This window comes from Talpa europaea (assembly GCF_964194135.1).
Source record: "Talpa europaea genome assembly, chromosome: 3".
Taxonomy (NCBI): domain Eukaryota; kingdom Metazoa; phylum Chordata; class Mammalia; order Eulipotyphla; family Talpidae; genus Talpa; species Talpa europaea.
This window is the reverse complement of record NC_140069.1, coordinates 40,279,676-40,295,077: the sequence shown is the minus strand read 5'-3', so window position 1 is coordinate 40,295,077 and position 15,402 is coordinate 40,279,676. Positions and strand designations below refer to the sequence as shown.

General features: G+C 35.1%; 1 protein-coding gene across 1 annotated transcript; it reads left to right on the top strand.

Moving 5' to 3' along the window:
- Positions 1–11,294: 11,294 nt before the first annotated feature.
- Positions 11,295–11,864, top strand: LOC311168020 (large ribosomal subunit protein uL6-like; the record flags this gene model as incomplete). Its single annotated transcript, XM_084229293.1, has 1 exon — positions 11,295–11,864. One exon carries the CDS (start codon positions 11,295–11,297, stop codon positions 11,862–11,864), a length of 570 nt encoding a protein of 189 aa, XP_084085419.1.
- Positions 11,865–15,402: the final 3,538 nt, after the last annotated feature.

Below are 15,402 nucleotides of genomic sequence, written 5' to 3'. Positions count from 1 at the left end.
AAATAAGTATAAACTTTTTTCATAGTAAAAAATAACTATCTTTTCAAATGTTTTTCTAAATTTGACCTTACTTGTAATATCTAGCACAAAATCTTTTTCTAACATTTAAGAATTAAATTATTGAAAGATGAGACTTTTTAAAGTGTGACTTATAGTCATCGATCATCTATTAAAAAAACTATATTTGAGTCATATGATGATTATACAAAATTATGACTATTTGGTTTTAAAAAAAGCCTTCAACAAATGACATTAATCACCTAATATAGGATATGCAATTAAATCATGATAAGGCATGAACATTGACCTAATAGATGTATGGCCTAATAATTGAATAGAAAAATTAAATGCATTACTTTAAAAAAATAATATGCCACATAAAGTCTAGAATAATGTGACCAGAATCTAGGAGTGACAAAAGTTATTTTATTCCTATATGGAATATGTAAGTGAAATCCTGATACATATGATGTGTTAAGTATTTTTTCTTGATTGTCTTTCACATTTATACTGTTTCTAATATTCTTTTATTCCTGAACTTTCCAAAAAAATTCACATTTTAATTAACTTGAGATATGATGCATTTGTTAAACACATCTATTATTCACTATCCATAAACATTTAAGTGTAATTCAAAGCTATTATTTCAACAGATATGCAATGTACATTATTAATGAGATATTTTTGTTCCTTTTTTAGTACTAGCTTTAAAATCCAGTATGTATTTTAGCCTTATAGCACACCTTAATTTAGAGTAGCTTCATTTCAAATGATTAAAAGCCACATGCAGATAATGGACAATATTGGATAATATAGCTCAATATTGAATCAATATACAAATATTAATTTGTTACCAGGAGTCCTAGACAATTAGTTTTAAAATATGTTGCTATTGCTTTTTTTTGTCTCTTTAAATTTCTGTTTTATGACTCTGAGTCATTTTCCTGCTTGCTTGTCTCATCAAGATGTGAAACTTTTGTGATTTCTGATATTTTAGGGATTATATTGACTTATTAAATAGATATTATCTATTTCCTATTTAGTCAACTATGCTTTAAATTCTGTTTCAATTTTTTACATTGCTATTTTTTCCTGTAGTTTCTTCTTTGACTAATGAAGTATGTAGAAATGTTTCATAAATTTCTAAACATCAGAGAGAATTTTCCTGATTCATTAATATTTAATGATTTCCAAATTAATTCCATTTTTGTCTGAGAGCATACTTTGCATGATTTCAGTCCATTTAAATTTATTGAAACTTGTTTTGTGATTTAGTACATATTCAGTACTCTAGAATGCTCTGTGTGCAATTGAGAAGAATATGTATTCTATAGTTCGCTTGGAGTGAGCTATGAATGTCAGTTGGTTCAGCTGATTAAAAGTGTTGCTAAAGTCTTCTACATCCTCATGATTTTCTGCCTAATTATTCTATCACTTATTGAGTGAAGAACTAACTGGTATCTCAGATTGCTATTGTTGGATTATCTATTTCTCCTTTCTTTGGTGTGTTTTTGATTAATGAGTTTTGATTGTCTGTAAATGTAAACATTTATAATTATATTTTCCTGATGCAGTGACCCTCTTATTATGAAATATTTCTTTTTATCATTTGGAATATTTGTTTTAAAGCCTGCTTTGTTGATATTAAGATAATCACAAGCTTTCTTATGGTTATTATTTACATGCATACACACACATTTAATTTCAGTCAACTTTGTCATTCAGTCAAAGGTATGCCTTTATATATAGCACTTAGTTAAATCTTATTTTAACAATCAGTGCTTTGGAGGGGTTCTGGGCCATTCACATTTAGTATGATTATAGATTTGATTGGATTTATATTTGTCTTTTTGCTGTGTTTTCCATGTCCCTTTTTCTTCCTACTTTGTGTCAAGTGAATAATTTTTAGGATAGCATCATAATTCCTCAGCATTTATCTCTTTTTTTCTAAAGTTTTGTTTATTTATGTGTACAGGAGCTGGGGTGTAGGCCAGAGGTGTGGGGTGGGTGGATTCACCAGAGACAAAGTGGGAAACAGAACAGGCCGATTGACTGAAATATACTGCTGAAGGGAACAGTGGGCGAGACAGGAGAGGTCTGCTGTGCCATGTGGGCTTGCACGCTGGCTGGGGATCGAACTCGTGCTGGAGTGGCTGCCAATAGCTTCATAGTGCTGAGACATAACCCCTTGTGCTACTAGGCAGGCCCCCCAGTCCAGGTTGTTTTTAAGAGTAGATTTCAGATCATTTGTTGTAATATTTTCCAATTCTAACTTTATCAGTTAAACACTTGTAAGTAAAAATGCAAAACTGATTCATTTGCCAATTATCAAATGCCCACAGCGCTCAGTAATTTTTCCAGGCTTTTAAGAGGAGAGGCATTTGTAATAGAAGGTGATTTCTCCCTTTGATGGACAGGCTACTACATGTGGGGAGTTCTCAGCAGTGGGCTTAGAATAGCTTTGCATTATTCCCCTTCTTAGGTAAAAAAACAATAGCACAAAAACAAATAAGAGTGACAATTGAATTTATTTATTTACTGTATTTATTGACTTAAACTCACTTCAAACATACTTATAAATAAGTTTTTGATAGCCACTAATAAACACCAACAAAAGCACCATTACCACTGTTTTAATGATAATTCATTAGAAATATTCCTTTTTGTTCAAATAATTGATTGTACCCAAATATTTAATTATATCATTAGGTTTAAACCCATTCATATTGTTATAATCTTTCTACCAATCCTGATATTATGATGATTTTTATTCAGATTGAGATTATTTGTCCTATTGAATTTTATAGTTTAAAACAGTAAGGATTCTCCACTTATCAATAACCACTTTCTAAGTTGTTAAGTGATTAATAACATTATATGAAATGAGTTTTCCCTATCAGGATTTATCAAAAGGAGCAATGATACACAATCAATGGAACATGACTTTAGGACTATCTCTGCCATATATAGCCTTTCTCACCTTGCAGTAATGATGCCTTAATTTCTTTAGTCTCTTTTGTTGCAGTAGTTGTGGTGGTGGTGGTAGCAGTAGTAGTAGTAGTATGACTGTGTGATTCAGTTCCTGCAGCCAAAAGTTTGGACCGATTCTTGAGACTTTTCTTTTCCTTACTCTTTACATTCAGCACATTGATAATTCCTACTTTTTCTGCCTCTGTTATACTCTAAAGGATCAAGTGTTCTTTTGTATCTTCATTGTTAAAATTCAAGTCTAGAAACTAATACATCTCACATAGGCTACTGCATTCTTTTGACTGACCAACTATTTCCTCTTTTCCCATTGTATCCAACATGATAACATCAATTCCAGTTATCCTCATGAAGCTCTTTCTGTACTTAAACCTGCAAAGCCTGTGCCCATATGAGAAAGTATTGGCATCTGATTCCATGGATAGGGCTATATTATATATATATTATATATATATTTATATATACTTAAACAGTGAGCCTTCTTGTACTAAGATACCTTGAGCTAAAGAAATAAGTTATTAAAATATTATAACCTAGAAGAGTAAGCTTAGGGTAATTAGGGTAATTGTTACTCTTCCCTTGCTCTTGCAGTTTTCTTCCTGGCCCTCCATCACCCAGAAGTCTCTTTTTATCACATTACTTTATTTTTTTTAAATCAGATTTAGAAATTAACATAATAGTAGGAAATGCTATAATTGTGTTCTGTCTCTTCACAATAGAATGTTAGTTTATTGATCTTTGGAGTGTAGAACTCATTGATTAAATATACTTTGTCTTGTTTTCATTTTATCTTCCTTACTTTGTTTTTCATGCTGTATTCATTGTTCAAGAACAAAGTTAATCCTCAATAAATATTTGTTATTTAACTGTATTTATTTCATATGGAGATCAGAAAACATTTCTTATAAGAAGTAATGCAAAGCTAAGTCTTCATTCAAATTTATAGGAGTTACCCAAAGATGAGAGATCTGATGCAGAGGGGTCAGAATTTGCAAGGACAAAATTAAAAACAAAAACAAAAAACAAAACAGCACTGGAGTTAAAATATTGTTGTTATTTGGGATTCTTCCATAAACTAGGTGCAACTTAAAGAAAAACTTAAACATTGAATTGGAATGAAACTACTGGATAGGTTTGTAAAATGCAAATTTAGATGACCAACTCATTTGTGAAGCATATGAGTATAAAATTGTTGTATTTTAATTAAAATGGTTTGATATTCCTTGAATATATTTTCTTAAAGGTTTACAAATTCTGAGTAGAAATATTCTTTTAGTAACATCCCTATGCTTGATTACACTATAAATGCTGCTCTTACTGGCTTGAATTCAGATTTGCACATTTAGTCAGTAACTTTTTTATTGTCAACCCTAGTATTCATCAATTAGCCTCATTTTGACAACTAAAAGCACTACCTGTTCTGCTGCCAGGAAACTGACTCGATCTCATTTATATCATGTTTTCCTATTAATTAGCATTCTCTCACTTGATAGATGCTGGTGACCTAGAAGGGTAATTACCCTAAGCTTACTCTTCTAGGTTATAGTATTTTAATAACTTACTTCTTTAGCTCAAGATATCTTAGTACAAGAGGGCATATTGTTGAAGTAGATGTGTGTATGTATAGTCTTATTAGTTTAGCCCTATCCATGGACTCAGATGCCATGACTTTTTCTCACCAAAACCCACCAATGGTTTCTCATTGCACTTAGAACAACAGTCATACCATTTTTCTGGCTCATTAAGTACAACAAGGTCTGGCAACATCTGATCCTTTACCACAGTCCTGCTGGCTTTCTTGCAGTTTTTCAGATATAATGCAGTCTAGGGACTTTTTACTTTCTGCTCTCTCTGCTTGTGTGACCTATTTTCAAATTTCATAGTGCTCATTTCCTCATTTCATTCAAACCTCTATTCTAATGACATTTCTTTGGAGACATCTTTGCTAACCACTGTGTGAAATAGATCCTCCTTCCAGTCTCTTACTAGACTTACTCTGTTCTTTTTTTCTGTTTGTTACACACCAACATTATATTTCCTTTTCTTATTGCTTATTGCCTCCCTGAACAAAATTAAACTCCTTAAGGGAAGACTCTCCAATGATCGAGGTCCAGTTCTTAAAATGATGCCTGCACGTAACAGGAAAAAGTATGTGTTGAATTAATGGATGTCTTCAATGACTATTAGCAAAAAATAATATTTTGAGTAATAACAATAGAAAGAATTTCTGTGAAGAGGGTTGACACAGGTTAGGAGTGACTGGGAGAGAGGATAGTAGCTGCCACATGGTAACATTTCTTTGATTTACGTTCTTTTTAAAAATAAGACCTCTAAAATAAGGTATGAGAATACTGTCTATCAGGCTGACTACAAATCAGTTGTTTACCACGTTCTGAAGAAGCTCTTCTGGTCTGTTCAATTCATTCTTATGCCTAATGATCTTATGCTTTTACTTTGTTCTTTTATTTTGTATCATTTCTATATTATATTTCACCTCCATTTTGATTCATAAAGCAGTGTATATTTCCTTTACATATACCATGTTTAATGTCTACTTTCATTTTCAAATTCCTAGAAGGTAAGACATATTTGAAACATGTAGTTTTAAGGGAAAATGAAACAAAATAAGCAATGTATATATAGAATTTTTACATAATTCATTTTTATGATATGCTGTTATCCTGATAACGCTGTTCTTTCAAGAATTAGTAGTAGTTTTCCTAAAATGAGATCATAGTAATGTTTGTACAATTCTTTAATTAAAATTATTGGTTGAGCATTTTAAAATAGCAGATTTATGGTAGATGATGACATGATGAATGCTTTTAAAAATCAGTATTCATGCTTGGTACTAGAGTAGTGACACAGTGTTTTTTTCATGAACCTTATGTACAGATTGTTTACACACACACACAAAATACATCTTTAGTTTCTCAAAATGGCATGAAAAAATGCTTTTTCACTGTCTTTTAAATCATATGATATGTGGCCAGAAATTGAGATATTTTTACTCAATTTAAGCTTCTGTCTGGATAGTTGTAACTCCTTGTATTCTAGGTAATGTGACATTTCAAAGAAGGAAAAAAACAACGTAAACCAGTTCCACTAAATAATGTCCTACTTCCATCTACTGGCAGTCCCTCGAAACTGTCTGTCTGTTTATACACCAGGGTACTGTATGTCCTGATCTAGCATTTCCAGCCATCAATTATAAGTATTTTGTCATTTCATTCAAATTCTCAATATAAAGGATCTCAATTCATCACTGTCTAATGGAGGAGGAGAGATCACAAGAACAAGTGTTCCCTCCATATCCATCCAGCTTGCATGTGCTTTTGTGACTTGATGTACCATCACTTACACAACACCTTTAATAAAGAAAAGACCTGAGGGTTGGCACGCTAAATATGTCTATTCAAAGATGAATAAACATACCAGCTTGAAAAAAAAATCATTTTTTCAAGCATAATTTGACAGTTTTCTCTCAATCAAGGACTATGTTTATATAAAGAAGGGAGTTTAGCAGTGACCTACATTATTGAATCATTGAAAAATGAAGTAAGGTTTTTTATTTTATATATTTTTTACATCATTTTTTATTTTTGCACAATGTATGCATTTTCATTTTGGTTATATTCCCCATACAATTCCCACCCTCCCTTATTTTGACCCTAATCCCTCCTTACACCATCCCCCCTGTAGTGTATCTCTGGTTTATAGTTGTTTGTTGATTTGATTTTGATTTTTACTTTATTGTAATTAGTCTTTTCCCTGGTCCCTTATTTAGGTTTTCTAAATTCCTGCTATGAGTGAGACCATATGGTATTTTTCTTTTTCTTTCTAGTTTATTTTGCTGAACATGATCCCTTCTAGCTCCATCCATGTTGCTGCAAATTGCATGTGTTTCTCTTTTTTTTGATTGCTGAGTAATATTCCATTGTGTATATGTACCACATCTTCTTGATCTATTCATCTGTTTTTGGGCAGTTGGGTTGTTTCTGTAGCTTAGCTATTATAAATAGTGCTGCTATAAACATAGGGGTGCAGGTACCCTTTTGATTCTGTGTCCTTTGGGTAAATACCTAGGAGTGGAATTGCTGGATCATATGGAAGCTCGATCTTTAGCAGGTTGAGGAGTCTCCACACAGCTTTTCATAGTGGTTGGACCAGTTTGCACTCCCACCAGCAGTGCAGGGGAGTTCCTTTTTTCTCCACATCCTCACCAACATTTGTTGTTGCTAGTTTTTTTAATATGTGCCATTCTCACTGGTGTGAGATGATATCTCATTGTAGTTTTGATTTGCATTTCCCTGATTACAAGTGATGCTGGACATTTTTTCATATGCCCGTTGGCTTTTCGCATTTCCTCTTTGGAGAAGTTCCTTTTTAGCTCTTCTGCCCATTTTTTGACTGGATTATTTACTTTGTTTTTGTTGAGTCTCATCAGCTCTTTGTAGATTTTTGTGATCAGTCCTTTATCAAAAGGAGTTACTTTATCATTAGTGTTTTGTGCAAAAATTTTCTCCCAGTCGGTGGGGTGTCTGTTTTGGTTACTATCTCTTTTGCTGTGCAGAGGCTCATTAATTTGATGTAGTCCCAGCTGTTTATCTTTGCCTTCACTATCACTGCCTTGGGTGATGACAGCTAGGCTCCACATTGCTGGCTCCCCCCCTGGCTTCCAACTCCCTGCCAGGCGGGTCCTGGCTTTTGGGGGCCTTCAGCTCATCTCTGGCTTTGGGGGCAGCCCTTTCCTAATTCCACACAGTCTTGGTGGGTTCTGGAGGCAAAGATCCCTCTTCTAAAGTGGTGAGTCAGGAGGGTGCTTCCCTTTGCCCGCAGTCTGCCCCTGTGGTGGCTGGATCTCGCTCTGGGCTCTGATTGGTGGCCAGATGGGGCCTGGCATGTGGGGGCTTTTCAGCTCACCTCTGGCTGTGAGGACAGCCCTTACCCAGTTCCAAGCAGTCTCAGTGGTGCCTGACGCAAAGGCAAAGATCCCTCTTCTCCTGATAAGGTTTTGATGATTCCAACTGAGGAGTTGTGAAACCCCCAACTTTTTATGGAACGTAAGATCTGTAGTGCTTATTTCACATTTGTTATATTTTCATTTCAGTTTTATTTTAACCTGTCTGATTTTCCATATTAACTATCTGATTACATCCTTGTGTTTATATTTTTCCTGGAATATGTTGCAGTATATACCTTTCTTACAATGAAATGGATATGGTGACTACTTATATCCTTTCATCTGCTTTAGAACTGTATCCTTCCCCTTCCTGCTGCAGTGCCATGGACTTTTACAGGAGACAGAGGCTCCAGTTCTGAGTTGTAAATTTTGTTCCACTTATATGTGATTTTAATTATATTCATAAATAATGGTGAGATTTATAGGACATATTGTATCAAAAATTAGTAAAACTGTTGGGTCATCTGGCTCTTATAAGAATGATTTCCACTATGGATCATGAGAAAAGTTAACATTAAGAAATGCCAAGGAAAGAACTGCTTAAGGAAAACTGCTTATTTAGACAATAAGCATGAAAAAGAAAACTCAAGAATAAAATAGTTATATGTAAGACTTTCAAAATTAAGAAAGGAAAGTGATAGGTTTGAGAAGAACATAAAACATTGTGAAAGACATTAGAAAGGAAAAAATATATGAAAAATGGCCTTGAGAATACCATGCTGAAGATATGAATATCTTTTTAACAATAGCTTTAAACTTGCTTTTATATTTAGAATTAATCCTGAGGTATGATGGATTTCCTTCTTTGTCCTGTTTACCTTTCCAGTCCTAACTTTTTGTTGTTGCTGTGCATCAGCCAAAGAAGTAAATAGTCAAAGGGTTAAATAACCTAAAAGATAAGAAATTAATACTGAAATGGGTGTAATGGGAAAAAAGGGAAATCTTTTCAGTTTTGCCTATTCATCTTTCTCTCTGAATAGGCACTCACAGATTCAAATATTCATTCAAAACATATGTAAACTTCTTTTGGAGTGCACAGAAATAGTAGCTGATAGCTGAGTCCCTCCGGATTCAGACAGGTCTGTGCTAGACTTCAGTCTACACTCTCCTGGCACTGTGACCTTATGCAAGTGATCCTTTCAAGTCTGTGTTTTCATAGTTGTAAAAAGGCAATAATTACATTAAATCTTAAAATTTACTTGGGCAGTCAAGTAAAATGATGTGCATATGAAAATTTAATTGCAAAAATGGCTGGGTAGTCTGTGATTTTGAAACTCTGAGTAGACAGAGCTGTCTTGTCCCATCTCTTTGCTTTGGCCAATATCCTGTGGTAAAGTAACAGGTGCTAGTTTTTATTTTTTACTTAAAGAAACCTAGCTTATTTCTTTCTCTTCACACTTGCCCAACTATGGTGAATACAAGTCCAGGCCAAACTGAGAAACAAGTTGCCCAGTTATACCCACCCCCCCACTGAAATCCAGCAAATGCCAACAAATGTTAACCAGGTTGCCCTAAACATGCCAGTTCCTAGGTGACCCACTGGGTGACTATTTACACGTAAACAAACCTACCCAAAATAGCTAAAACTAAAGAATCATCCAGTTGAACTTACCTTAAATTGTTAATTAACTTTAATGTTTGTTTAAAGGCACAAAGATTCAGATGCTTTGTTAACAACAGCTTATTGATAAAGTACACAGAGCAGTGGCAGACACATAGTGATCTAGCTAATGTTATCAGAAATTAAAATTTGCATTTTAATTGGCCTCCAAATGAATAATAAGTACAAACTTTTAAGACTTGGTCTTTACTAAAAAATAAAGATATAAAAATTGAGGTTACTTAAAATTAACATTGTACTTTATTAGAAATGTCTTTATCTGATTATGAATTAGGAAACTAATTGCACTCAATAACCCAATTTTTAGTAAAATATTTCATTTTGACTTTCATATTTTTAACATCAAATATTACATCTAATTTACTGAAGTTAATTTTCATTTTTGTGTTAATAATCTCACTTATCTGGGCTGACAATCCAATATTCTTTCATTTCAGAAGTTCCTTTGACCTATCACACTGAAAGCCACATGTGTTAAATGGCTAATCTTTAGTCCTCCATATTATCTAAGAAACTATTTGTTTTTTTAATTGTTTCAGAGGAAGCCAAAACCCTAGGAGACCAATCGCCACTGGAAATAAATGATTTCAATAAAAGTTGGCTCTTAAAAGTACACCTCATATAGTTATCTAGTAGGAAACTTCAAATAAGTGAAAGCACCTTCAGACAACTTAGAGAAAAGAAAATTAATCCTAACATTGAAAAATATGGCATTTAAATGAAGTCAGTGTGAAAAAACCTCAGTATCACACCTTGCCATATATCATGTATGATACTTGGGGCTCAGTGCCCTCAGATAACTTGGCTTATTTATGAAATTAAAATACTCTTTGGCCATCTTTTCAATAGTGAGTTCATTCTTGCAGCCCTTTGTGAGTTGTTTCAGTGTTTGCTATTCACTCTTATTTGTCTTCGAAATCTTTGAGGATTTCAGAATGAGGACTAAAAATAAGAATTCAATTGGGAGCAATAACATAATGGAGAAAGAGATGCAATAGAGTTTACTTTTAGTTAAAGACCCTTAATTTATGTTTCCTGTCCACTGGACATACAGCATGGATTTTTTTCTTAAATGGCTACAATAGCAGAATGAATTTTACTAAACAATGAAATGAATACAGGTATATAATTACAAAAGATAGAACAGGATTTAGTGATTTTTCATAGCTATAGAGTTAAGACTTTCTTTACATAATGATCTGGGTTGTATACTTTGAAATTTGGAAAGTTATATGAGAAGAAATGTGAAGAACTGAGACTGTACTTTATTCAAAAATTAACACTAGCCTACCATGACATAGATGCTGGAAAAGGATGCAAAATTTTGGGTTATAATTGAAGGACATATTATTGCACACAGTAATAGAAGTAGCCAGAGTATCTGCGTTTTTTGTTCCTGCTCTGTGAGCCTCAATGCTCATAAAACAATGCAAGGAGTGTGAAATTGTATCTATTCACTTGATCTAAGGGATCCCAAATATTTTATAATGTGCAGCCACATGCCTGTCTATATTTGCTTTCTATTTCTGTGTAACAAGTTACCATCCATTAGCAGCTTAAAATTGTACAAATTGTTATCACATTTTCTATGCGTCATAAGTTCTGGCACTGTATAGGGGGATTTTTTGCTCTGGGTTTCACAGGTAGAACGCAAGCTATCATCTGGGCTTCGGAGCCCAAATAAAAATTACTGGTTGTCTCTTTGCTGCATCTACTGCGAGAATGAAGACCATTCTCAGCAATCAGACTGTCTACATTCCAGAAAATGTTGACATATCCCTGAAGGGTCACACTGTTATTGTGAAGGGCCCCAGAGGCACCCTGCGGAGGGACTTCAATCATATCAATGTGGAACTCAGTTTGCTTGGGAAGAAAAAGAAGAGGCTCCGGGTTGACAAATGGTGGGGAAATAGAAAGGAACTGGTTACTGTTTGCACTATCTGTAGTCATGTACAGAACATGATCAAGGGTGTTACACTGGGCTTCTGTTACAAGATGAGGTCTGTGTATGCTCACTTCCCTATCAACATTGTTATTCAGGAGAATGGGTCTCTTGTTGAAATCCGAAATTTCTTGGGTGAAAAATACATTTGCAGGGTTCGGATGAGACAAGGTGTTGCTTATTCAGTATCTCAAGCCCAGAAAGATGAGTTGATTCTTGAAGGAAACGACATTGAACTTGTATCAAATTCAGCTGCTTTGATTCAGCAAGCCACGACAGTTAAAAACAAGGATATCAGGAAATTTTTGGATAGTATCTATGTTTCTGAAAAAGGAAGTTCAGCAAGCTGATGAGTAAGATTTAAGTTGTCCAGCTACAGAGCAGAGAGATAATGGATGATTTCTTAGACCTATTTGTGATACATCTTTAAGATGCAATAATAAAAGTCGTCATTGATTTGGGAAAAAAAAATTACTGGTTGTGAGAAAAATTCATTTCCTTCCAATTGTAGGATAGAAGTGCCTGTTCCTGTTAGTGATTGGTGACGATGGCTCTCAAAATTTAGACCATCCATAGCCTAAAAGTTTCTCATTATGTATTAAAAAAAGTTAATAGGGAGGAAAAGCGGCAGGTCCCAGTGAGAACTGGGACACGGAAGATAAATGGACGACTCTAGCAAACTGCCCGAAGAAGAAAGTTGCCATAAAAGAGGACCAGAAGGGAGGGAAGCGCAGAACCCTGCTCCCCTCCCTTGCCCACAGAGGAGGCACTCTCCGACCGGCAGAGAGGAGGGAAACAACAAACCAAAACGGCCAACAAGAAAAACGGACGCAGCAAGTGGGACTGTGAGTGGAAAGGAACTATTGCAGCCACCACACCCCGTGAACGGGAGCTGAGGCGAACCCTGCAGGATTCGCCGCGGCGGTGAGCGAACGGCTCCGGGCGCCATTAGAGAAGAACAAAGACCCCGGGAGACGCGCACACAGCCCGGGCTGCCGATGACTCCTGGAGGAACCAGAGGGGAGCAGAGAAGCTCACCCAAGATGCCGGCCAGTCCCAACTACACAGTGTCCCAACGCATACGGCAAATTAGAAAACAGACAGTAGGGAGGAGAAGAACCACACGCAACCTAGCAACTCTCCAGAGAAAAAGCACACCACAAAAAGAAAACCAGCCCTCAGATTGCAACGACAGTAACTTGGAAGAACTTCTGAGCCTTCCAGAAAGAGAATTTAAAATTGCCGTGATTAAAAAACTGACAGAAGTCATAAAGGAAAACAATGATAAGGGAAAAATAATCAACGATCAGAAGAATGAAATTGAGTCCCTAAAGAGGGAAGTAAAAGAAATGCAGGAGATCAAAGAATTAGTGGAAGAACTAAAGAATTCTGGGAAAAGCAATGAAAGCAGAATTGATGAAATGGAAGAACGAGTAAGTGCTCTTGAAGACACAGAAATAAAAAGAACCAAAACAGAAAAGGAAAGAGAAGTACGAAGAAAAAAGAATGAAGAAAGACTTCGGGAACTATCTGACTCCATGAGGAAAGGAAATATAAGAGTTATAGGAATACCAGAAGGAGAGGAGAGAGAAGTAGGAACAGAGAAAATATTCAAAGAGATAATTGAAGAGAACTTCCCAAATGTGAAGAAGGAGCTGAAAATTGATATACAAGAAGCAAGAAGAACACCAAACTTCCACGACGAAAGAAAAAATACATCAAGACACATAATAGTAAAGCTCCCAAGAATCCAGGACAAAGAAAAATTAATGAAGCTGGCAAGAGGGAAGAAACAGATAACATTCAAAGGAAAGCCAATCAGGCTGAAATCAGACTTCTCCGAAGAAACACTACGGGCAAGGAGAGAGTGGAGGGACATAGTCAACAGACTCCAAGAAAACAGATGCCAACCAAGAATACTCTATCCCGCAAAGCTCTCCTTCCTCTTTGAAGAAAGAATATGGACTTTCCCAGACAAAGAGAAACTCCGGAATTTCATTGCAACTAAACCACCACTCCAAAAAATACTACAAGGAGTCCTAAAGCCAGAACCTCAGAGGGACGAATAACAAGGAAAGAAGGCCAAAAAAAAAAAAAAAAGTTATTAAAAGAATAAATAAAATCAAAGGAAAGACAAACACAATGGCAAATACAGATGTTAACATATCAATATTAACTCTAAATGTAAATGGACTAAACTCTTCAATAAAAAGACACAGAGTTGCAGCCTGGATTAAGAAACAAAACCCAACCTTCTGCTGTCTCCAGGAAACACATTTAGCTACAAAAGATAAAAATAGGCTCAAAGTTAAAGGATGGAAAACAATCCTACAAGCAAATGGACCAAAAAAGAAAGCAGGAACAGCTATACTTATATCAGATAAAACAGATTTCAAACTCAAAAAGATAAAAAGAGACCCCAATGGTCACTACATTATGATCAAGGGGACAATACTTCAAGAAGAAATAACACTCATTAACATATACGCACCAAACGAAGGAGCACCAAAATATATGAGACAACTGTTGTCCTCTCTGAAAACAGACATCAGAGAAAACACATACGTAGTGGGAGACTTCAACACACCACTATCAACAATGGATAGATCAACAAGACAAAAAATAAGTAAAGAAACCAAAGCTCTAAATAAGGACCTAGAGCAATTGGGCTTAACAGACATCTATAGAACACTAAACCCCAAAAAAACGGAGTACACATTTTTCTCAAGCGCACACGGATCATTCTCCAGGATCGATCACATACTGGGGCACAAGACAAACATCAACAGATACACCAAGATTGAAATCATATCAACCATCTTTTCTGACCTTGAAGGCATCAAACTAGAAATAAACCATAAAAAGAAGGCAAGGAACTTTCCTACCTCATGGAGATTAAAAACCACACTACTGGAAGACCACTGGACTAATGAGGAGATCAAAGAAGAAATTAAAAAATTTTTTGAATTGAACGACAAGGAGGACACCAATATCCTAAATGTATGGGATGCAGCAAAAGCAGTAATAAGAGGAAAATATATAGCAATAGAAGCTCACATCAAGAAACAAGAAAGAACTCAAAGAAACAACCTATTCTCGAAGCTCAAAGATCTAGAAAAAGAACAACAAAAAAACCCCAAAACCAGTAGAAGAAAAGAAATAATAAAAACCAAAGCAGAAATAAATGAAATTGAAACTAAAAAAACAATCCAAAAGATCAATGAAACCAAGAGCTGGTTCTTTGAAAAAAATCAATAAAATAGACAAACCCCTAGCCAGGCTCACAAAGGAAAAAAGGGAGAAAGCACAAATAAACAGGATCATCAATGAAAGAGGAGAAATCACAACAGACACAGCAGAAATCAAAAGAATAATCAGTAACTACTATGAACAGTTATATGGAAACAAGTTTAACAATCTAGAGGAGATGGACAAATTCCTACAACTCTACAATCACCCAAAGCTAGATAAAGAAGAAATAGAACACCTAAACAGACCAATTACAATTAGCGAAATTGAAATGGTAATCAAAAACCTCCCCAAAAACAAAAGCCCAGGACCTGATGGATTTACAAATGAATTCTACCAAACATTCAGAGACGAATTAGTGCCTATCCTGCACAAACTCTTCCAAAAAATTGAGAAGGAAGGGACAATACCAAACACGTTCTATGAAGCCAACATTACACTAATACCAAAACCGAACAAGGACAACACAAAAAAAGGAAAACTACAGGCCAATCTCCCTAATGAACACTGATGCAAAAATCCTCAATAAAATTTTAGCCATCAGAATCCAACAATGTATCCATAAGATAATTCACCACGACCAAGTAGGATTCATTCCAGGGGCACAAGGATGGTTTAACATCGAAAATCAATCAATGT